This window comes from Stigmatopora nigra, chromosome 4, assembly GCF_051989575.1.
Source record: "Stigmatopora nigra isolate UIUO_SnigA chromosome 4, RoL_Snig_1.1, whole genome shotgun sequence".
Lineage (NCBI taxonomy): Eukaryota > Metazoa > Chordata > Actinopteri > Syngnathiformes > Syngnathidae > Stigmatopora > Stigmatopora nigra.
Genome location: NC_135511.1, coordinates 10,197,995 through 10,220,577, shown reverse-complemented (window position 1 = coordinate 10,220,577; position 22,583 = coordinate 10,197,995). Strand labels below are relative to the sequence as shown.

Below are 22,583 nucleotides of genomic sequence, written 5' to 3'. Positions count from 1 at the left end.
CAGATGAAGGATGGATGGCCATTGTGACTTATCATCAAATTTTTCTTTTCATTTTATTATTTTTTAACATCTCTTATATGCAACCTATGGGGTTAAGGGACAGCGTTGTGGAAACCAATAGTAAGCATGTTTTCCTTAGTGAATCTTATATCAGTTCTCAAAAAGTCCCTTTTTTTCAATGTTGTACGAACTTAAACTCCTTGGGAGTTTTACTCACGACAACAATAGCCAGACAACGCAGATGTGTCACGTTAGACGAGAATCGGAGGATGGTGATGTTTTAATCACAGTGCTACATCTTGTTCATAGCAGCACTGTCAAATTAACACAATTGCATCCTTGCTGCCTGCTTCATCAGAGGTTTGTGCTCAACAACAGAATTAGTTGCTTAGTAAAAATGAACCGATGGCTTTTAGTCTATACTACATAGCAGCTAAACTTAACCCATTTCTTAATGCGATACATGCATCATCACAGTGAGATTTGCATTCACAACAAGTAATTAAACACAATTGCATTCATGACCTTTCAAAATTTTAAACGATTTCAACCCACCTTGTGTGACAATACATGGCAGTTTCTATTCCTTTGGCAACCTATTCCAAGCCGAAGGAGCAGTTTATTAAAAATCCTTCATTTCCACAGTTGTTCCCTTGCTCTGGGAAGAACCGATTGAAAAGCATCCGGGGATCAAATGGCATGGTAAGTTGACTTGATGTAGATACATGCAGCAATAATAGAGAGAACCAAACTGATTGTATTCAAGCCAGTGGGCAAGTTAATTAAGTTTTGGGAAATGCAACATACCAATTTAAAATAGTCATGACAACAATTGAGAAACCAGGAATTTTTAAACTGCTTTTGTATTGCCGTGCATTAGATTGTGCAGTGCGACTCGGAGTCGGTTAAAACGCTCATTTGGTTATGTAGTGCAGGTTCATTTTTTACGTGTGTAATTTGGAGTTGTCACTGTTGCCGTGAGGGCCTTTGGATAAGAAGTTTTATGGGCCGTGCCGAAGGCCGATAGAAATGACTACTCCTAGAGACTTCATTGATCCGCCTCTGGCTCGTCTGGTACAACGCAGACAAAGTGTAACCATTTGCCAGTGCCTGTTGCCTGAGGCGATAAATGTCGAGAGGCTATAGTGGCATTTAAGAACATCAGGGCCTGTCAGTAAGATTCTCAAAGGGACCTGCATGTCTCATGCCTGAGGAGAAACAAGGACAGTTATTAGCAGATAATGGCAGATTTTAAAGATTGAAGATTACTTCAAAGCGTTTCTCAGTGAAGCTAGACGCTGTGTGCTGCATTTGATGCATCAAAAAAAAGACAATCGCATTCCTTTCTGTAATGCTGGTATAACTCCCATTTGGTATACACTTTTTACTGTACTTGCATTGTCAAGATGCAGGTGGAATTTATTTTTAAATGTTCGATTAGCATAGTTTTGTATGAGCAAACATAAACATGTATATTTAAATGAAAGTTTTCTTTTTCTAATGAGGGAAGAAACACATTTGTTTACCCAACTGTATAACAATAGCACATTTTAGAGCTGAAACTACAATACTGTGGTACCCCAATGTTTTTTTTCAAGGTTACCATACCATCACAATCCGATACTGTCTCATTCCTACACCTGGTATTCATCTCCAATTATTACGACACTGAAACGCACCCACTCTACAGAGTCCCAGTTTTACCTGCTATTTGCATCTGTAAATTTCGATGATTGTTCTTTTAAATTCTCTCACAATGGTAGAGGAAGTCACAAAACGCAAAAGAAAAAAATGCATGAACTCAGAATCCAGCTTTTGATGCTGACTGAAAAGAACTCCTATGAGGTTTACTGCTGACCTTGTTTAAATCTCTGCTGTTAAATTGCATTTAAGACATCTTGATAGAATTTTAAAATCAAATCCAACGCAGATGCCTTGTTGCCTCTTTAATTCTCCTTCGCAGTATTAAATCAATCTAACAATTAACAAGTCAATACAAGACCAAAGATTGATGAAATACAAAAGATAATATCTTGACTTAAATCTCCTCTTGCCAACGCTGAGAAAGAGAAACAGACAATCCTATCCAGTAAAAAGGCTTCTGTGACCCCTAAAGCACTTCCCAACATGCAGACACACGCACCCTCAACCAGACACACATGGAAACATTACCTAAGGGTCTTCAAACATCTGTCACCCAAGTGGGCTGAAGACAGGAAGTAAAGTATTGATCCTGACCAGGGTGGAAGGATGTTGGGGAGACAAGACAGAGAAAGATTCTGGCTTGGTGAAGGCGTATGAGTGTGTGTGTGTGTTACCAAAACAGATCTTCCCTTTTCCAGTCTTGATACACTATACAATGTAGATTCTGTTGCAATATTTTGCAAACAAAAGTGACGTATTGACGATGAGGCAATTGTGCAAAATGGCTAATTGATTTATTTGAAGACAAAACACCTGAAATGAAAACCACTGTAATGTTAAAAATAATAATAATAATAATTAAATTAAAGTTGAAGGGAACTGCAACCATTTGACAATTTGGTCCATAAATTGTGGTGATGACATTAATCTCTTTGTTTTTGCTTTTAAAACTGCCACAATTTCAGATGATACCAAATGTATTCACTTCCAAATGAGTGTCGATATTTCAATGCTGTAACTTGAACATTATGGGCAATCAGCATTTCTATCCTTTAAATCATGAACAGTCATCTTTCTTAAAGTCATACAAGACTCCCCTGAGAGTTCATCATGCTTAATATTCACTTATAAAAACCACTCGTTAATAAAGTCACACTTGACTGTTCCATCTACAGTAAGCATCTATCTTGCTTCATCAGAGGATGAATACTTTGAATTATTGAGGTTCAATAATATAATTCTCAGCTTCTTAACAAGTTACCGACAATAAATGTTTAACCTTTTCACACATGAATGCTTCTTTGTCTGATAGATTTCCTAACAACATACCCGTTCAACAGATACCAACACGGACTGACGCTCACATGCAAAACGGTATGCTTAGAATCACGAGATTGGCGAGAGTCATTATCGCCGTAATGAGCAAATGAATCAGCCTTCTACACTAACTTTTCACTGAAAAAATAATCCTTTCCTCCTCTCTGCCCCTGCTTACATTTTCTTCTCTGTGATGTCACATTTCCACCACCCCACTTTCTTGAATCACCCTGGCGTTTTTTTTTTGTTTTTTTTTTTCCACCCACGTCCTTCTCACAGTATTTCTTGCTTTGATTTGATCCCTGTGCTTTGTGAAACACTAAGCCCACATTTGGGGCCTCCGATGACATGTTTGAAAACTATAATTCCTGCGTGAAAAGTCTGTGGTGATACTAACAATCACATCTTCTAAACTTCCCAATTCTATGAATGTATTTCTTGAACATAGTCATGACTGTTAAAAATGTATCACATAACAAACTCAACCATTGCGGATTATTTGGGATCGACACCTATTTCTGAAATAACATTGCATTACACACTTCAACAGCAGTGAATTTTGACGTTAGATATTACACTTAATACCAAATCAATTCACTTGATCAGTGTATCGATCTAAATACCTGCGATCCAGCAAAACAAATCTGTACTGGTAAATTTGGACGAATCAACAATTTCAACCCAAACAATCTGAACTGCTAAAAAATCATTCATCTCGATGTCAACATCTGCAAGTAAGCTTTTTAGTCAGTGACGAGCAACAGTTTTATTGCAAATTTTCGCTGCAGCGTATTCTAGTGATTTTTACGGATACAAAGAAAGAAGCCGTAACTACAAACTGTTTAAATTGCACCAATGAACACAAACACAAACGCATGCACTAAACATATAAACAATATATATATTTTATTGAAAGAAATGCCTCGAGTGGTCGGAATGTTTTTCAAATAAGCAGTTAAAATTCTCTCTAAAGAAGCTTTGAAATCAAAATGCACTTTATGGAGGCACTTAAGAGCTATAAAGTCCTTAAAACATTCAAATGTGTAATATATATTTGAAGTATAGCTTGTATAATATGCATTGAATTCAGAAATATGATGCTACTTCCATAAAGCTGCTAATGGAGATGCATCAAATGAGGTATGGACATGAACCAATAGAACAAAAATACAAAGAAAAACAAAACGAGACATGAATAAACAAAAAATATTTACTGATAGGAATATCCATTGGTAGTATTTTTAAAAGGGAAAACTATGAAGAAATAAGTAAAAAATAATATATGTACAATTATTTTCAAATTTAAAATGTACAAAAGAGTTAAAGCTGAATGTTATAAACAAGAATATCATGAAATAATGACCTAAGATTAACTGTTTTATAGCTTTGGGGACTCTTTGTCGTAGATTATTATTCAAAGCCCAATTTGATGTCAATCATGTTGATATTCCAGGATGACAAAATAATCCCAAATCATTATTAAAAATAGGAAAATTCAGAATTGGGAAAAAGGTGTTCATTAAATCTATTTGTAAAAGGATAGTAACTTAATTCCTTCATTATTTGAGTGAAGAAAAATAATCCTCCAATCCTACATTCACAATTGGATGAAGTTATTATACTACATTTAGTAGGCACGCACTGGTATTTCTTTATAGCGCAAAATATATCTAAATTATTTTGATTATTATTATTAAATGTCTAATGTAACAATGAGCTCAAACCAAAACGCAGAATTTGTTGGGATGGCTTGTCACCCACTCCAAAAAAAACAGATATGGCATAACCTTTTACCACAATATGATTACAATTATTGGCAAGGCTATTTAAGGGCACTACACCATTTTTTTTCCAATGGCTTTATGTGAGAAGAATAGGGGTTGAGAGTGAATACATTCAAATGACAGATGGATAATGTTTCTGTATGTTGTTTCCTCTAGAGGAAAAAAATAAATTAAGAATAGCACCTGATGCCACCTCAAATACACCCACTAAGATAATGACATAATTGGTCATTGAAGTCTAATTGAATCCATTTAAATCACCTTTCTATTGCTCAATAATTAGGTATCATGAATCTGGAATGTGATTAGTTTAGGGCGCCTAATTACCAAGTCGACAGATGGATTATATGCCACTTGACTTTGAGGGTAAACAAGATCTTAACACCAACCCAAGGAATTGACTGTTCCCTTCACATCTGTCTCCATCTACATTGCAGTTGGTCAAGCCTATCTACAAACTGCAATCGAAAGTATAGAAAGCATTCATTCATTTGCATTATCCTCACTAGGGCCACAGGGGTTGCTGGAGTCTATCCCAGCTAACTACGAGCACCAGGCGGGAGACAGGTAATTTAATTAAAATAATCGAGCTGGGATGGATGGAAATACGTTTTCCTTTGCTGCTTCGACATTCGTCCGAGAGTATGTCACACAATTTAAACTTAAACAATTGAACCTAACCTGTAAAATTGTGCTTATTTATAACAGGTCAACAACAATTGTAGATTTCAGACTTTAAGGCCTCAAATGCAGCCTCTGATCAATCAAAATTGAAATATTTGATCATCGGATATTAAGAATTATCCAATTGACAGCATTGGCACAAACACAATCGGATTAAGAGACATATTCCACCTTCAGACAAACATCGTACCAAAGTGGTAACGGATGCTGAATGAAATATGGAATTCAAATCCAAAGTTTACGAATAACATTTACCAATATCATCAAAATCTATAACATAAATAGTAGTATAAGCGTTGCTTGTAAAGTGCAAGTGATCTTGATTTTTGTTGCAAGATGTGCAGAATGTAGTGTGGGTCGGTGGGTTGTGGATGTAGGTTAATAGCCTTTTCTATCTATCCAATATGAATTATTCATCTATTGGGGGACGCTTGCAGACTTTAGGGTTCTGTGTGATTGGTTAATAAGGTTCTATGACCTGGATATGGACGACCTCGCAACAAATTGAGTGCTTTAGTTGCCAGGTCCATATTTGTTCATATTTATACGGCCTAGAATTTTTAGATCCTCCTGTCAAGTACAAATAATACTGTCTTTTTAGGCTTCTGCGAGTCCGTGTCCATTAGTGTTAGATCGCCTCCACTGGGATGCTCACACATCCTGAAGGGAAATAAAAAAAATTCAAAAAGAAACATGAACAACAAAGAAAACAAGAATAATTATAATAATTGTGAATTTCCGTAGAGCATCCTCAGTGTACAGCGGAGTTACATTTGAACAGTGACAACACAACTGGTAGTTATACTAAATAGATTTTTTTTTTTACTTAAAAGCAAATGATTGCTGCGAGCTCAAGTTGATTGGACGCCAATCAACGTCACTGAGTTAACCTTTGTTGAAAAACTTAGCCTTAGACATTCGAACACCCCTCCTGCATGTCTGTAACGTTCCTAGGCCGTTAATATAAAAAAATAATGAATTAATTAAAAAAAATTGCAATCACGTTTTCTGTCCGCTGCAAACCGAGGATTCCCAGTGAAGAGCTTCTTCTAAAAACTTTAGTTAAAGTTAGTCTCAAGATTAAAGTTAGGTTTAGGCAAAGGTTTAGTTTTTGGGTTACGGTTAGGGTCATGCTTTGAAATGACTGACACATGCATTATTTGCCAACCTCATCTAAGGCAAAATTGCAGGAAATGTCATGAAAAGAAGAGCCAGTATTTAAATTGTCACAACTAAGCAAGCGATATTCTCTCTTCTCCACAACGGCGGCTACTGAGGTGCTGTCCACAGATAAGGAAGAACAAACAGCAAGTGTCACAGCGAGTGAGTGATAATGTCAAGTATATTTATGCGTCAATTATTCAGCAAAGGTCACTGTGGCCCTGAGCATGTTTCACAAATTCGCAGCAGAGCAGAGTTGCAGTCAAGAGCACGTTTATTTAATAAGAAAAAAACAACAACAACAATTTAGTCACAGCTGGGGTGAGATGACCTTTTAGCACAGCTGCCACGACATAAGCCATCAACGTCACTCTGGTAAAATACACACACACACTGCAGAACTGCACATTAGACCCTTCTTCCTTCCTTCCAATTGCACTACAAGTGTATTTTAACCACAAATTTCATTTTATTTTTGCAGCAACATTTCCTGCCAATTTGTAGTTTGATATCCAGCACCTGACTTGGATTAGCTTCAGCTTGACAGTTTTAGACCGAGTCGGCACCAAGTGGAGAAGTGACACCTCTCAAATTCCAAATGTATTTCAAAGATCACAGAAAAAGCAAGAACTTGAAGGCAAAAAGGAATCTCTGACTAAAAGGCAGAAACGAGTGACAAAACAAAACATCAAACAGAGCCAACTTTCACACCGGTAAAATTTGTAATTGGACCTTATTCTTCAGAATTTATACATGGTGCCACATAGAACCTAACAACATAAGCATATAACATTGGCAATTAGCTGCACTTGCTTAGGGAAGAGGTGAAGTGGCAATGATCAATGTTCAAGTATGGTTTCTGCACTGATCAACTCATTTTTGGAACTTCTTTATCCTCTTAGGGTCACAAGGGGTGCTGAAGCCAATCCCAGCTGTCTCCTGGCCAGAGGCGGGGGACACCCTGAATCGGTAGACAGCCCATCGCAGGACACAAGGAGACGGACCAACCATGCACACACACATAACCATACCTAGGGGCAATTTAGAATGTCCAATCAGCCTACCATGCATGTTTTTGGAATTTGGGATGAAACCGGAGTACCCGGGAAAACCCACACAGGCCCATGGAGAACATGCAAACTCCACACGGGTGGACTGACCTGTACTTGAACCCAAGACCTCAGAGCTGTGAGGCCGACGCACTAACTACTCGGCCCGCCCACTGATCAACTCAAGATTCGATTATCATATTATCATACAACCTTCACCTGAAAAATGTGGTTGACAGTTTTCCTTAAAATCTCGACTGCTGTGTCTGATCTGTGTGTGCAATTATGGAGCATGTGCTGTGAAAATGAAGTGGAGGCGAGGTAAACTAATGGCTGACATGTCTGTCAGTAGGAAAACGCAAGAAAGAAAACAACTCCAGGCAGCTGACGCTTGGTGATAAAGGACACCCTGAGACGAGTCAAAAACAACAACGTGCTCACTAAAACTCTCATGCTGGCTTTGTCATTGGTATTTGGCAGGAAAGGGGAGGGGAAAAAAACAAAACAATGTATACATGTTAACAAGGGGTACAAAACAGACATGCTGTCAATAATATCGGTTTGATATTTCAGGACTAGAACAGAAATGTTCATAGAAATACAACTTGAAGCTCCCTCTCGCTAAGCGAACTGATTTGGCAGGAATGTTGTCTGATATTACACACGGATAGAAGAAGTTTAAAGACATGAGGGGGAAAAACACTGAATGTGAGGTATTAGATCTTGAAATGGTTACTGTTGAAAATGGGGAAGAAAAAAAACAATCCTGACCCTATAAAAGCAGTAGTCAATCAACAATTGACTCCTAGTTCCTTATTCAAATGAGGATTAACCCATTTTTTGCTGCCAGACTGAAAAATAACCTTCAAGTGGCATTAAAGATTTAATGCATACATCCCAACGAAGTCAGTGAGCATGTCTAGCAAAGGCACAATCTGGTCCTTGTGCTTTAAAAATTGTCTTTCATGTTAAGTTGTTTTTTTTTTCATACTGGAACATAACAGATGAACCTTGGGTTGAGAATAGGTGAGCATCTGTTGCTGTCGCATCTGTTGTTTGCCTTGGACTGAGCGAAGGTTGTAAATATTCAAAACACATAACAGATTTGGCTTCTACCGCTCTACTCTTCCCATCTGACATTGAAAGTAGAAATACAAAAATTGTCATCATAATCAAAAATCGGATTGATTTTTTTATTTGAAAAAGGTTTTTCAAAAGAAAAAAGTTCTGAATAATATGGCTGAGGAATATAGCTTTTAAATGCCAAGACTGTCAGAGAAATTGCTTAAAAATATGAGGTTGACAGTAGACAAATGTCATAGCTGGCCTAGACTAGACTTTTCCCTCATTTTTACATTGGAGTACCCCGGTTTCCACATTGCACGGTTATTGTTTTTTTTTTTTTTTTTTACACCAATGACTATAGTCAAACCCAATTTGTTCCTATTCTGTCCTTTTTACTATCTACAACAGCATTGTTATTTTAGTCTAAACACGCAGTGTGCAAAATCTGTTGGTACAGGAAGACACACCTGCATTTTCTAAGAGGTACCATCTGCTTTAGTTTTCATGCTGATTACCATCTGCCAACTTCATCGACAGATAAGTTGCATTTTCTAGCCTGCCAGATGATGTCATTCCAAAAGCAAAACAAATTACAGGATGCATCATCAATTTGGCACCAGACCCACAGAAATATAAAAGGTAAATCTAAGTGACAGTTCTCGGAAGTCTTCAAGGAAGGTGTCCTTCAGCCACGATAGAACTACATAATGCAAATAATGCCTTGTTTGTCATTTACTAATTCTGTTTCCACTTCATTTACGGTTGTCTACATCTGTACACGCTCGTTTTAAACCCGTCAATCATTCATGCATATCAACAGACTCACAGACACAACCAGAGATGCTTATCTTAGCATTAACCAATGACAAGGAGGCGTGGCCAAGATGAGAGCCATATTCTTACTTGCATACGATCAATCCATCCATCAATAAACCTCTATCTGGTAGAGTGCTATTGCCAATCACTCAGTCTTTCTGCTGCCACGCACGCACACTGCTTGGCATTCGCCTTGAAATCTACAGCTAAAAAAAAAATAAAAAAAACACAGCTACACTAAATGATATTGGCACGGATCTTTGCCAACGCTCATCCACATTCAGAGAAGCAACATGGTGCGTGTGTCTGTGTTTGTCTTGGCTGCCCTGCATCTTATGTGACAAAGTTTTGATCGATAGCAAAAGCCTCATTATCATAGCATCTTATCATGAGACGACGGCACGTTGACACAACCTGCATGCCATCTGGCAGTGGCGATATTTACACGGCGGCCAGTCAGGACTTGAAATGCCACTGCGTTACAATTTAAGCTCTGAGGGAGTGGGCGGTGTGGCACCATGCTGTATAAAAATAAATAAAAGTCGGGGACGGATACACAGTACAGTAGATGGACTAAGAAGATGAATTTGAATGAGTGCAGCGAAATGGGACCACCATTTCGAGGTGTTTGTCATACTCAAATAGTCAACAAGTATTTTCAGTCTACAGCCATTTTAACACAATTTAGGGAGTGGCAGTTCACGCTGAGGTATTCAGACATTTCTGGCAATGGCTAATACCACACAATTCCAAAGCTGCATCCGTAATAACTCGCAGATTCAACTTAATCAGTATACACCACAGTGCGATCATCTCTCGCATTTAAAATGAATGGATATCTGATCAAAGTCCACCTGTCTCCTCCTTCAAAAGAATGTTTTCAAAAGAAATAGAAAAGAAAAAGAAAACAAATACAAAACTTTAAGTACTGAAGGTTACAGTCACTTGTGTCCTGGGAGTTCTTTTTTTTCAAATTTCCAATAAGTAGGTGAGCAAAAATCATTATACATTTCTGAGACAACAATTTTCTTTTGATTTTAGCATTTGGTTCTTTTTCTAGTTGTTTTTAAATAGACAGTCAATACGAATGAACAACTTAGACTTCAGCTCACTCACGACTTGCAACAGAACAAGTGCAAAGAAAATGGATAGCCAAACTTCTTATGCGGCAAGGCCGTGGCAATCGGCAAAACATAGCCGACTTGTCTTCTGGGAGAGCAAGCCTAAGAGAAGGCGGGTGTACCGAGCGTGCTCAGTCGTACTTCTGGCCTACTGTGTAGTCGGGCTGACCTTGAGGGTGTCATATCGATCGATCAAGACTAAGACTGCGTGCGCGCGTTGGAAAGGGAAAAAAAAGGGGGAGGCGGCGTTCAACTTCTCCAAACAAGAAGTAAGCTGAAACCTTCGCTAATGATGAATCATTGATGGCGTGTGGAAACCATGTCGACTGCATTAACTTTCTTATTCTCTCAACATTCCGTTGGCCCGGCTGCCTCACTTTCTAACATGCAAGTGTGGCGCATGTAAAACTGTCTAATGAAGAGTTCCGTTTGTTAACTGCTTGCATCAAATTTATTGTTCCCCCACACTCACTGACACAGTGTCATACGCTGGTAAACTGCTGCAGGCATGGAGAAAAATACAAACATCATTTTAAAAACTAACCTTGCGATGTAAAATTCACTTTAATGGAAAATTCAATTGATAGTTAATGGATCTTACTGATGGTGGTCGGCTTCTAATCATTCCAAATATTTTGAGAGAGATAGAGAGACACACAAAAACTGAAATTTGAAAGCATCGTCCCAAAACTGTATAAAGAAACCCTCCTTAAACAGAAAGAAAAACATTAAAACGCTAGTGTTCCTCTCACAAGACGGTAAAGACTGTGCACGAATACTGGTTGCACAATGGTTTGCTGTCATTTTTGCAAGCTTCTGCCAAAAGACGACATAACACAATCACACAACAACTTGTAAGAACAAGCCTTTACTGCCACGTATAAAAGAGGCATCCAGGTGTCAAGAGTTAGGCATATCGTGAGCGGCAACCTCCTACCAAATGTTACCCATTTGTTATTGATGTGAAAGGAGGACAAAAACATCTCACTTATGAATAATGTAAACATCAGTGATAGATGTGAGATGCTTCACACTCAACCACAAGTGTGCTGTTCTCATGCACATCTGTTCACAACACAGTGCCTAACATGCTCACTTTACTCATCCTCTGTTTGACACTCAACAATGGTGTGTGTATGGACACTGCATTTGTATTAATCATTCCAAAAGTTATTATTATTCAAAACTCTTTTTTTTTGGTAAAAAAAATGCACTTGGTTTGCAAACTGTATTTTCCTGCAAAAACAAAATAAACTGATTTAGTTCTCTACTGATTTGGTTACAAATACAATATGGTTTATTTTAACTACAGTAAAGTTTTTCCCTTCACCCACATAAACATTAGAGAAGCTACTTTAAAGGTCTTAAAATATATTTTCACTCCAACCCATCACACTTGTAAGCCCATGGAGAAGACGACCACTAAAATACCAAACACACACACATGGACCATCTGTCACCATTGCCACCTCTCAGGGGGGGTGGGGGGCTTGGAATCAATCACTGTCAAAATACCACACTGTCATAACTGTGGGACTCCAGCACACACTATTTCAAATATTGTTGAGGGGTTACACAATGTCTATAGCCATTAGTACAATTCCATATTTTCTCTAGATAACAACTCACATGCATCTTTTGTCCAGCAGTTATGGTTAGTTCAAAAAGAATAAGAAAGCCGAGCTAAGATATTAGCAAATCCTTAGTTAGAAAGCCAAGCTAAGATATGAGCCAGATCTACATGCTCATCCCATTAGATGGAATTTCTCTATAGAGCCAGAAACAGAGCATCAATAAAGTTGATCGAAGAAGAAGAATTAGACAATAAGATAACCAACTAGATTGGATGGATTCATGGACGCAAAAATTCCCCCATTTTTTCCTCAATTTGGAGGTATCTTTCCATAAAAGGTCTTAATTGTATGACTTTAATGGTGTTCCACAACAATAAATAGAACTTTTTGAGCTGGTACATTGCGTCTTCATGAAGCCATCCACTGCACAAATCAGAACATTTACCTCAGAGAAGGACAGCTAAAGCAGTCTTACCTTTAATTCCGAACTTGGAGTTCCCCCCAAATTTGAGGATGGCTAACATAATTAGGAAACCAAAGAAGGCCACTGCAGCAATGCCCACCACCACATACACCTGCGGACATAGGAGAACTTTGCAGATTTGTCAAGTGGAGAGGTTGAATGGAAAGATGATTAAGAACTTACAGCGACTCGGTCCTCTGGTGGGTCAGCAGTGGGTTCATCTGTTGACCAAAAATAAAAAAATAAATTAAAGAAAGAAAAGCAATTTCATTTAATTTTACATAACATTGTAAAGATAGCACAAAAAAAACATTGTAGCAGTACCTATAGGGAAGTCTGCAGCCAAGTGAAGGCGGGGTTATGAAGCAGCAAAAACAAATTAGAAACCTCAAAAATGTCAACATATTTCAAGAGTATTTTTGTTGACATGCAGCTAATAAAAGGTGTAGTCATTCAAGCAGTGCTTTTTTTGGTTTAAGAAGAGAAACACAATAGTACAGATGAAACATGCAGTGACCATAACAAATAAATAAAATAAAGTACACATGACAGCAAAAACACAGACCAGCATGGATAGTGATCCTAGGTACAAGGATATATGACAAAAATGAGTACAAGTCAAATATCTAAGGGCAAAAAAAGTCCTTAAATATTTATTTTTTTAGAAAATAAAGTCATAATCTTTGCAAAGATTGCTATAATACTTCATTTTGTTGTAATTTAAGTTGTCAACACCAGAATGACTAATAATTCAGTAAATTAGATGAACGAATGTCAAAATGTTCCACTCGAAAGTCGGATAAAGTATTAGTAAATGTTTCCCTCACCGTAGTAATATGGTTCAGTTCCTGCAGAAGTGAAAAGAAAGATGCAGATACTTAAAAATTAGATCAACAGGCTTATAAAAACATTTCAAATGACATTTAAGCAATAATGACCTGTCAAGTGCGCCTCCTCATCATCCCAGGGTTTGTGCATGAAGTGAGCCTTAACCCGCTTCCGGTCTGTTCCGTACTGGTTGGTGGCCACCAGCGTATAGAGGCCATTGTTGAGGTGCGTGGGGATGTCAAGCTGCAGGCAGCCGTGATACTCACGCTCCGTCACATCATAGATCATGGTCTTGATGAATTTGTCCTCGGTCACTTCTTTTTCGTTCAAAAACCACTTGATCTGGGGTTCCGGGTTTCCTTGGTTACAGCGCAGACGTGAAATTTGTCATTCATCGTCATCCTTGACTTCATCATTAATTTTCGCTCATAATTGACAGTCAATTTTCTTTTACAAGCATTGAGGTTATCCAACCAGATTAAACCAGTAAACTATTCCAAGATATTCTACTCTAGGGATGTCTTCACTTCATTCATTACAATTCAATTTTATACTACCTAAAAATGATGTGGGCATGTATTAAACAAAAAAAATGTAAAGTATTCTTTCAAATTGCAACATTTCTACTGCTTTGTCCAATTCATTTAAATAGGAAAGACAGGCCATGAATGCTTCTTTTGTAGTCAGAATATTTTTTTACCAAAAAATATTGGGATGAATTAAAGTGTTAAAGGGGAAAAACAATGCTATTACTAATGTCAAAGTATAAGAAGAGAAATCTACCCTACTGCGAACTATAATACAAATATCTGCATTCTTCAGTGACCTACTTAGGCTTAATGAAAAATGGCACTTTTAGACAATGCTGCTAAAACACTCACAAGAGAATGTAACTGACCAGTAACACTTAAATCCTCTTACCTGCCACACTAAAGGGAATGCACCAGTTGTGGTCTGAGACAGCGTCACTCAACTTGGTGATATTCGGAGGAACTGAGTGACACAAAAAAAGAAAGTTGATGCTAGTCAAGCATTAAAAATCAAAGTTCTGCCTTGTCTGGTTGCACATGAAAGCTTTTTATTTAATTGGATTTTTGCAAAAGAAGGACAAACTCACATGATATGTTCAACAGCAATGAGGACTCCTTCTCGCCGACAATGTTCTGTGCTGTGCAGCTGATCTTGCTGTTATGGTCCATCCATGACAAGTTGGACAATCGCAGCATGGAAAACTGACCCGATGTCTCGGTCTGTGAGCACAATGAAGTATGAATGAATTTGAATATTTCAATAAAAATCAGTGCTTTCAACACCGTTCCTCATTTATGGCAACAAAATTAAGCAGAGCAGGTTTTTATGTCTGTAAAATATAACCCTAATCCTTCTTTAATTATGTTCAGAGAAAACCCCAAATTAAAAAATTATCAGTCTCTTAGACATGCTAAAGACTAACACTGAGTAGATGTAATTAGTACCACAGCAGCTCCATTCATTTCTACCATTGGCATCATGATTTTGATTAACTGACAATGACTCCAGGCCGTCATGCTTTATTGCACTCATTCTTATGTTCACAAATGGTTGACGTTTGTGAATTTTGGTATGGCAAGTTCAGTTCAGTTCAGTTCACTTGCATCTTTTTATGCATTTTTTTTCTATGAAAATGTACAAGCACAAGCTAAGCGCTTTATGAAGAACCAAAGTCTTGTGGGCAATGGAAATACGATCTCCCTCATTCATACTCTTTCTAGAGTATCCAATTTTTATTTAGTATTTATTTATTTGTCACAGTTATTAAACCAGAAATGTACAAGTTGTGCAATGGAATTGACTCACTACTGCAGTTTTCTCAATTTCATTCCTTGTTGTCAAAAGGTGGCCGTCAAATGCAGCCAATGCTTAACAAGGTACCCTAAAATGCATACAAATCAGCAGAAAGCAGCCCAAAATTCCCTAAAAACCAAAAGGAACTGGTTCAAAATTTACAGGTGACTTGTAAAAACCCATCATCAATGGCAGCAAATAAGTTAACTTTTTTTGGCAAAAAAAAAAACAACAACAAAAATCAACTGCTCCAGTGCACTGTAGATTTAATTGGCATGCATTTAGCCCGCCAACCACACATTTGGACACCACTGCCCTAGGATTACAATATCATTGTAAATGCAATGAAAAAATGCATTTTCAAAACCCTCTTCACTACTGTGTGGCTGGCTGGCTGCCTTGTACAGCAGGCGTCACGGCAAAAGACGTTACCACCGGAGAAAGCGTGAGGAAACCGTTTTTCTCTTCCCTTATTAAACTTAATGGGAGGTGATAAATCCAAAATTATAACCCATTTAAAATGGTACAATCTGACTATAAATCTAGATGCAAAAAAAACCCCAGCAACTGTTAGGTTTTTAGCAAAGATGGGTAATCAGGAATGGACCTACTGGTAAGGAGTACTAACAGGCACAATGGTGATGTGCACTAAAGTGTTCTTTAATCAACATAAACTTGATCATTAAACAAAACCATTTAAGATAAAACCCAGGGAAAACACACAATAGTGCAAAATGGAACAAACTTACAGGGGGAAAAAAACAGGACCATGAGGAGGTATATGTGCATGCATGAGATGCCAGGACACAAACAGGAAATCAACAGATAATCCAACCAGTGCAGACAATCAAAACACAAAAGAGAGGCAGCTGATTGGCTGAGACACAAGAATGCAAACCACAACAGGTGAAATCAATGTGAAATCCCAAGTCCAAGGCACATAGAAGGGAGAAATGATAGTAATCAAAACCCCAAAAAAGGATTTTAACATCATGAACGCAGAATGTAATTCATTATATATATCAACAAAAAATGACCACTTTAGTATACAATATTACTATTGTTTAAATAAAAAAAAAAAAAGCATTTTAAGTATTTATTCCTGACTTTTTTGTTCTGAAATAGATCATACCAAGCACTTCAAAAACCGAACTGAACCAAAATAACATTTTAGTATACCCCTACACTGCTAGTATGCGTGTGTGTATGTGCAGACCTCGTAGTTGGTGACCAACGCCATGTTCCAGATGAGTTCAGGTGTCGGCACACCCGAAGTGTTGCATGAGAGCTGCAAGTTTTCACCCTCCATGAGGGTCACTTTGGACGGCGTCAGTGTCGCCATGGGAAGCTCTGAGAGAGAGAGAGAACATTGATAGTAAGGAATGGAAGAGGCAACTATTTTTCCCCCTCCCATTGAAACACTTTGCACATACCCAGACACACAAGGGTGTGAAAAGAATGATTTTGGTTTCAAACTGGATGCTGACCCCTTTCATGTGTGCAGGCTCACCCCGAATGAACACACAAAGAGTGACAAAAAGAAGCGGTCACAGTTATTACTGATGCATGTCCCCGCAAACAGACTGCTACTGAACTGATTTGACACAGTTCTCCCTCTGTATGTATGAGTGTGTGTCCGTGTGTGTGTGTGTGAGTGTGTGTGAGTGTGTGTATGCGTAGATGCATGAATTTTTTTCACATTGATAACTAGAAGGTGACCAGTGTGTGACAAATTCAACTCATCAAACAACAAAGACCCTTATTGTCTCCATCATTATCTTGCAAAAGTAATGATATTCTGGAATGATCAGTATTTTTTTTTGTTTTGTTTTCAGCATCAAAATACTCAAAAATCAAAATAAAAAAGCACCAATTTGAAAAGGCATTATAGTTGTTGTTCAAGTGTACCGTATTTTTTGGACTATAAGTTGCACCAGGCCAAAACAAAACAAAAAAAAAACAATAAAGAGGAAAAAGAAGGGTCGTCCTGGAGTATAAGTCTAAATTTTTAAATTGATAAGAAACCAAGAACATATCTCATCATCATTTCTATGCTGCTTTGTAGTCTTTTGTTCTTTTTTTCCATCCTCTTTACTATTGTCTTATTGATTTTATCGTTTTTTTTTGCATCAACCTGCACAAGGGACTAAATGAAGGATAAAAATAATTTCTGTTCACAACAATCCAAATCAAATAACTTCTCCTAAGTTGACTATCCAAACCTGTATCCTCATACCAGACAATGACAAAACTTGATTTCAGAATGACACCAATATATAAAACAGTGTCACGTTTCTTCTGCACTAATTATTTTTCAATTACAGTCTGGGATTTTAATCAGTGCACACAAAAGGAGCAGATACCATGCAGTTTGTCAATTTCTAGATCTTAATCAGGTGATAAAAGTAATGTCCACCCTGTGTATTTGTTATTTAGGAGCACATAAAAATGAAGAGACAGTCCTCACAGGCCATAGGCCAGTAAGCCAGGGTTGACAGCGAGTGCACATTAAACTGGACAGATTTCTTATCAAGTCCTTTTTGTCTCTCGGCCTGTCACCACGGCAACCTACTTATCACCACGGCAACCTGTTCAATAACAGCCAGAGAAACTAAACGACAATCGGTACAGTGGTGCCGGCTGCCGCGTTAACAGCGCATATCTTAACAGCCATAGTAAGAAACACGCTCGGTCCAATTAAAGTTCCGATACGCCTAAACACGAGGCCGATTTTATCTTAAAGAACGTGGGAGGATTCTGTTGGGAAATTATTTCCATGCTTGGCTTTTGGTGGTGAAACCAGCCGTGACATTTGGTGATTGTAATCCCCGCTTTGGGATGCGATCAAAAAAAAAAGAAGGGCTAATGAGCATGGCTGCTATTTTGTGTGAGTCTCTGTTTTGCCTTGTTTTCATCTTACCTGCAGCTTCAGTGTAAACATCTGGAAAATCACATAGTGAAGGCTTAATTTGAAAAATGTGTTGCAAACAAAATTGGAAATTCCTTATTTGTGGGTCAGAAATACATCTCAAGACTTACTGATCCACTTGGGCTTTAATTAACTAAAATAATATCTATGTGGACTCAAATGTGTGGAGAAAATAGAGACTATGAAAGATGACTGAAGGATGAATACAGGGGTCATATTACAATCACTAATATGTGTACCGTATTTTCAAGCTGCAATGGGATTATTGGCTTCATGTTGTTCATTGAATGGTAAATTGGCCTCATTAAAACCAATTAGTATATAAGTATATTGCATGTTTAAAGGTCAGTACAAAGATCTTCTGTTTGAAAGCAGTCGTATGGTTTGTCTAAAGGTCATTACTCTTGAAAGAATTACCAATCAAATTAAACTTCTGCCTTAGAACATCGTCATTTATCATTGTTCCTTGTCTTTTGATTTCCCTCCCCTCTTTAATTAAACTGCCATGTCGCCATAAAAAGTGTTATTGCTGCATCCTGCTGGTTTAATTTACTCATATTCAACCGTGAATTTTTCTCGTTCAGATGGCAGGAAATTAAGTAGAAGTATGAATGTGCTCTGTAGACACTGGAGCCATCTGGTCTCCTTAACAGCTTTTTTTCTGCTGTTTACTGCCTACACATGTGCTTTATCTTTGTACACAGCATATACAGAAGGTAGACAGGGAATTTTGTGTCTGTCTAAATCTCAGTCACAAATTCAAGTTGGAATCATTGGTATATTTGGTTAGGCACCAGTTCCAGTGGAGATATCAATAATCTTCTACTATAGTGATTCAAGTAGATGCCTGATTGAAGTAGAAAATTGTAAATTACTACTGTTAGAAAAAGATGAAATAAAAAGGAAAAATAGTATACTGCTTGCGGTTCAAAGTGCGTCTCTTGACTCCAAACTTCCTGTGGTTTTATATTACAGGAAATTAATAGAGAGATAGAAGTATAAAGGTATTTAATACTAGAGTGAAAGACAGCATTCAATGAATTATTGTGACAAACAATAGTATTTAAGAACTAAGATTAAAACCTGTTTTCATGCATTAGTTTTTTGCTGTATCTAAGGTAGGCGTTTACTAAAATTATCCAATTCAAATTAGTGGGACAGCAGTATTTTTCAAGTACTGCTATTTTCTAAATTGGCAGAATAAAAAAAACACACTATCAGTACTGCTGCACCAAAGGGAGTAAGGCCTGCGTCAAATAAATGTAGGCCCGAGGGCACGGTTACTGACAAGTGAACAGATGGACAGAAGAACATACGAGTTGACAGACAAACACCATGATGAAGCAAAGGCTAACATCCATCTGGACCTTTTCAAGTTCTCGTTTTAACCCCGGCAGCCTAGGGCCTCTCTGACCAGACCGTGCCATCCTCATGTGTCACTCCGCCAGAGGGCGGAGAGGTGGTATTCCCCCAATGCTGAAAATAACCTACACTAATGGGCCAGAGAAGGAGGGAGTAGGATCAATAAGAATTATAAATGACATTAAAATTAGCTTCCCACTGGCACTGTTTACGCTGCTGTATTCCAACTGCCTGGGGCAATCATGGATTGTACTCATTCTGCTGTCAATAGTGTCTGACTTGGATAAAATCACAGTAGGAATTAAAATAGCGTGACTGGTGGTGTGTGGTTGTACATTTGATTGATTTTCATGTGAATGTGGACTTTATTTTCTTTTTAGGATGCAATGTCATTGACTGGTAAGTTGCAAGCCATCCAAGGTATAGTTTGTCTTGTTTTTTCTCAGTCTTCTTTACAGTGGATTGAGTGTTTTGTTTAACTTCTTATTACATTTGTATGACTGAATAGTGTTAAAATGTTACTGAAAATACTGTATTTTCAGTTTTGGCATAGTCACAGTGTTTATTTTTGTGTCCATTATTACACAGGAGCATTTTTTTAGTGAATGCAAACCAATCAGAAGTGAAAATACAACCAAGCTGAGTTGTAATTGGATCCTGTTCATGGACAGCGTTTAAAATAGAGTGATTCATGAAAAATTCATAAAGAGACAAATAAATAGTGCGCAATTGTGGCCGATAAATCATAAGCAATAACGGAAGGAAAAGCTTGCGGCTCCGCGGTGAGCTGTGCAGTGCTTAAATTGATGTCACAACTACTCGTATTGTAAATAACGATAATTATTTGTGAGTGTGTGTTTTTGGTTATCAGTGATCAATTTTTTTGTGTTGCAGTTTTAAGGCTCTAACATTTTCCATTGTATAAAACATTCCAACAGGGAGAGTTTTGACTTAACGTTCTCTGCAGTAGATATATCCAAATCCAAAATTCAAAAGTGTTATGAAGTTTTGCAGTCAGGTGGATCACTTTAAAAGAGACCATGTCCCATTGGTGGCAGTGTGTTATCCACTTAAGATGAATTTTTATGTTGTTAAAATAACTTTTTCTGAGTGCAGTATGTTTGCAGATTACTGCCATCTACAGGAGTACACAGACACGAATGTGTGTAAGATTTTGCGCCCTCACCACAATTCAGAAGTTTGAGTCTGGACAGCAGCCTGCGTCCTCCACCCTCCTCAATACAACGTAGCTCCTGAATATCTGCCTCCTCTCCCATCCACAGTTTGATCCACATGTTCTCACAGGAGCAGTGCAGAGGGTTTCCCGTCAGGACCCTACATAGGGATTCACGCATACACATATACACACACTGCATGATTAATGCAGACAGTCAAGAATGTTAAGAAGAACTAGACGATAATGTATTGTTTTTATTTTTAAATGTGCAGGTTAAACAAGGACATACTGAGGGCATATGAATATTAACCTTGTCATGAAAGAGGACATTTTCGTATTGCAAAAGCTTTCTAAGACAATTTCATAGATGACCTTTAATTTATGTATGCTGAAATCCAGGACTCAACTCACATGTAAGAGATGTTGAGGTGGCGGAATATGGTCCAGGATAGGGATGACAGGTTATTATCTTTCAAATTCCTGCCAATCAGAAAAAACAGTTACAATGAGACAATATGGTCACTCCCTTATTTTCCTTCAAGGTAAAAAGAGAATTGAAATATTAATTGTAAAAAAAAAAAAAATCTATTTGTATACTTCTGAGGGAGTATTTAGTTTTTATTTGTTTGTACTCACAGATATTGTAATTTGATGTTGTTCTGAAAAGCCAGCTTGGGGACATAAGTCAGTCTGCTGTTGGTCACCGTTCTGGAAACACAACAAAAATCATATTTGCGTACTAGTACACAGGTGGTAGACACAAAACAACACTTCCTTCTCAGCATGTACCGTTTGTGACCTACTGCGACAAATCAAGGTCCTTTTTACCCCCCAGGTTCGCCCAGGTTCCTGCTCACTGGATCACATCCACTCAGCCCAATCAGTGGTTGCCTTTATTTGCCTCTAGGTCTGGTAATATGCCAACCACTTTATCGCATAATTTACGACAAGACAATGAGCTAACGAGGAACCTTAAAATGCCCAAAATGAGTTGAGTACAGTGACAGCTCTTAGGAAGAAACTGTCCCTGAGTCTGTTTGTTTTGAATTGTATGGTCCTGTAGAGCCTGCAGGAAAGCAGCAGGTTGAAAAGGTGGAAACCAGGATGTGTATTGTTTTTTGGCCTAATCAGCCTACAGCGACAAATTAACAGAAAGCAGCACAGAAATTCCCCTAAAACCAATAAGAAATTAGCCAAAATTTACAAGAGTGACCTGTAAATACCCCCAAATGACAAGGAAAGGACACTAAATTAACTCATTGACTGCCTAGGACAACAATAGATAGCCAATCACTTAAACTGGCTGATGAACGTTCATTAGCCCCTGATTGGAGGGCTAGGGCTATCAATTAAATCAACTGGTCTGGCCAACTTGAGATTTAGTGGGGTTGAATGTGGCTGTGAACCAACCTGAGTTTGACACCCCTGACCTAACCGTACGACAATATTTGTACCTTAATTGTGCTGTGAGTTTCATGAGAAATTATGAAGAAACCCACAGAAACACAGAGTTAACATTCAAACTCCAAACAGGATTATCCATATCCACCTGAGAGCCAAATGTGTTCACCAATGTTCACTACCAATGACCGCAATGTATTCAGCTAATCAGTGATATCTACATCTCGGCTGCCATAGACTCACAGGTTCTTGAGGTTCTTGTAGTAGTGCAGGTCTTTGTCACTGATGGACGAGAAGCTGCTCTGGTTGGCGATGTAACTGTCGGGGGATACAAACAGTGTGTCAGGCAGGCGCCTCATTTGTTCCGGCAAGCAAATATTCCCG

The 22,583-nt window shown here is 38.0% G+C and overlaps 1 protein-coding gene across 3 annotated transcripts in view; it reads right to left on the bottom strand.

Annotated features, from left to right (window-relative positions):
• The window catches only part of LOC144195376 (BDNF/NT-3 growth factors receptor-like), a 49,818-nt gene that overhangs the window by 24,157 nt on the left and 3,078 nt on the right, over positions 1 to 22,583 (bottom strand). For 2 of the 3 annotated variants that reach the window (XM_077714970.1, XM_077714971.1), the window contains exons 2-13: positions 22,443 to 22,517; positions 21,435 to 21,506; positions 21,210 to 21,278; positions 20,808 to 20,956; positions 16,547 to 16,680; positions 14,624 to 14,756; positions 14,428 to 14,499; positions 13,617 to 13,865; positions 13,506 to 13,526; positions 13,003 to 13,014; positions 12,862 to 12,899; positions 12,691 to 12,790 (exon numbers count right to left, since the gene is read on the bottom strand). In XM_077714970.1, coding sequence (XP_077571096.1) covers positions 12,691 to 12,790; positions 12,862 to 12,899; positions 13,003 to 13,014; positions 13,506 to 13,526; positions 13,617 to 13,865; positions 14,428 to 14,499; positions 14,624 to 14,756; positions 16,547 to 16,680; positions 20,808 to 20,956; positions 21,210 to 21,278; positions 21,435 to 21,506; positions 22,443 to 22,517 — 1,124 coding nt within the window. The remainder of the gene's footprint in view (positions 1 to 12,690; positions 12,791 to 12,861; positions 12,900 to 13,002; positions 13,015 to 13,505; positions 13,527 to 13,616; positions 13,866 to 14,427; positions 14,500 to 14,623; positions 14,757 to 16,546; positions 16,681 to 20,807; positions 20,957 to 21,209; positions 21,279 to 21,434; positions 21,507 to 22,442; positions 22,518 to 22,583) is intronic. The other variant, XM_077714972.1, reaches the window with a different exon arrangement.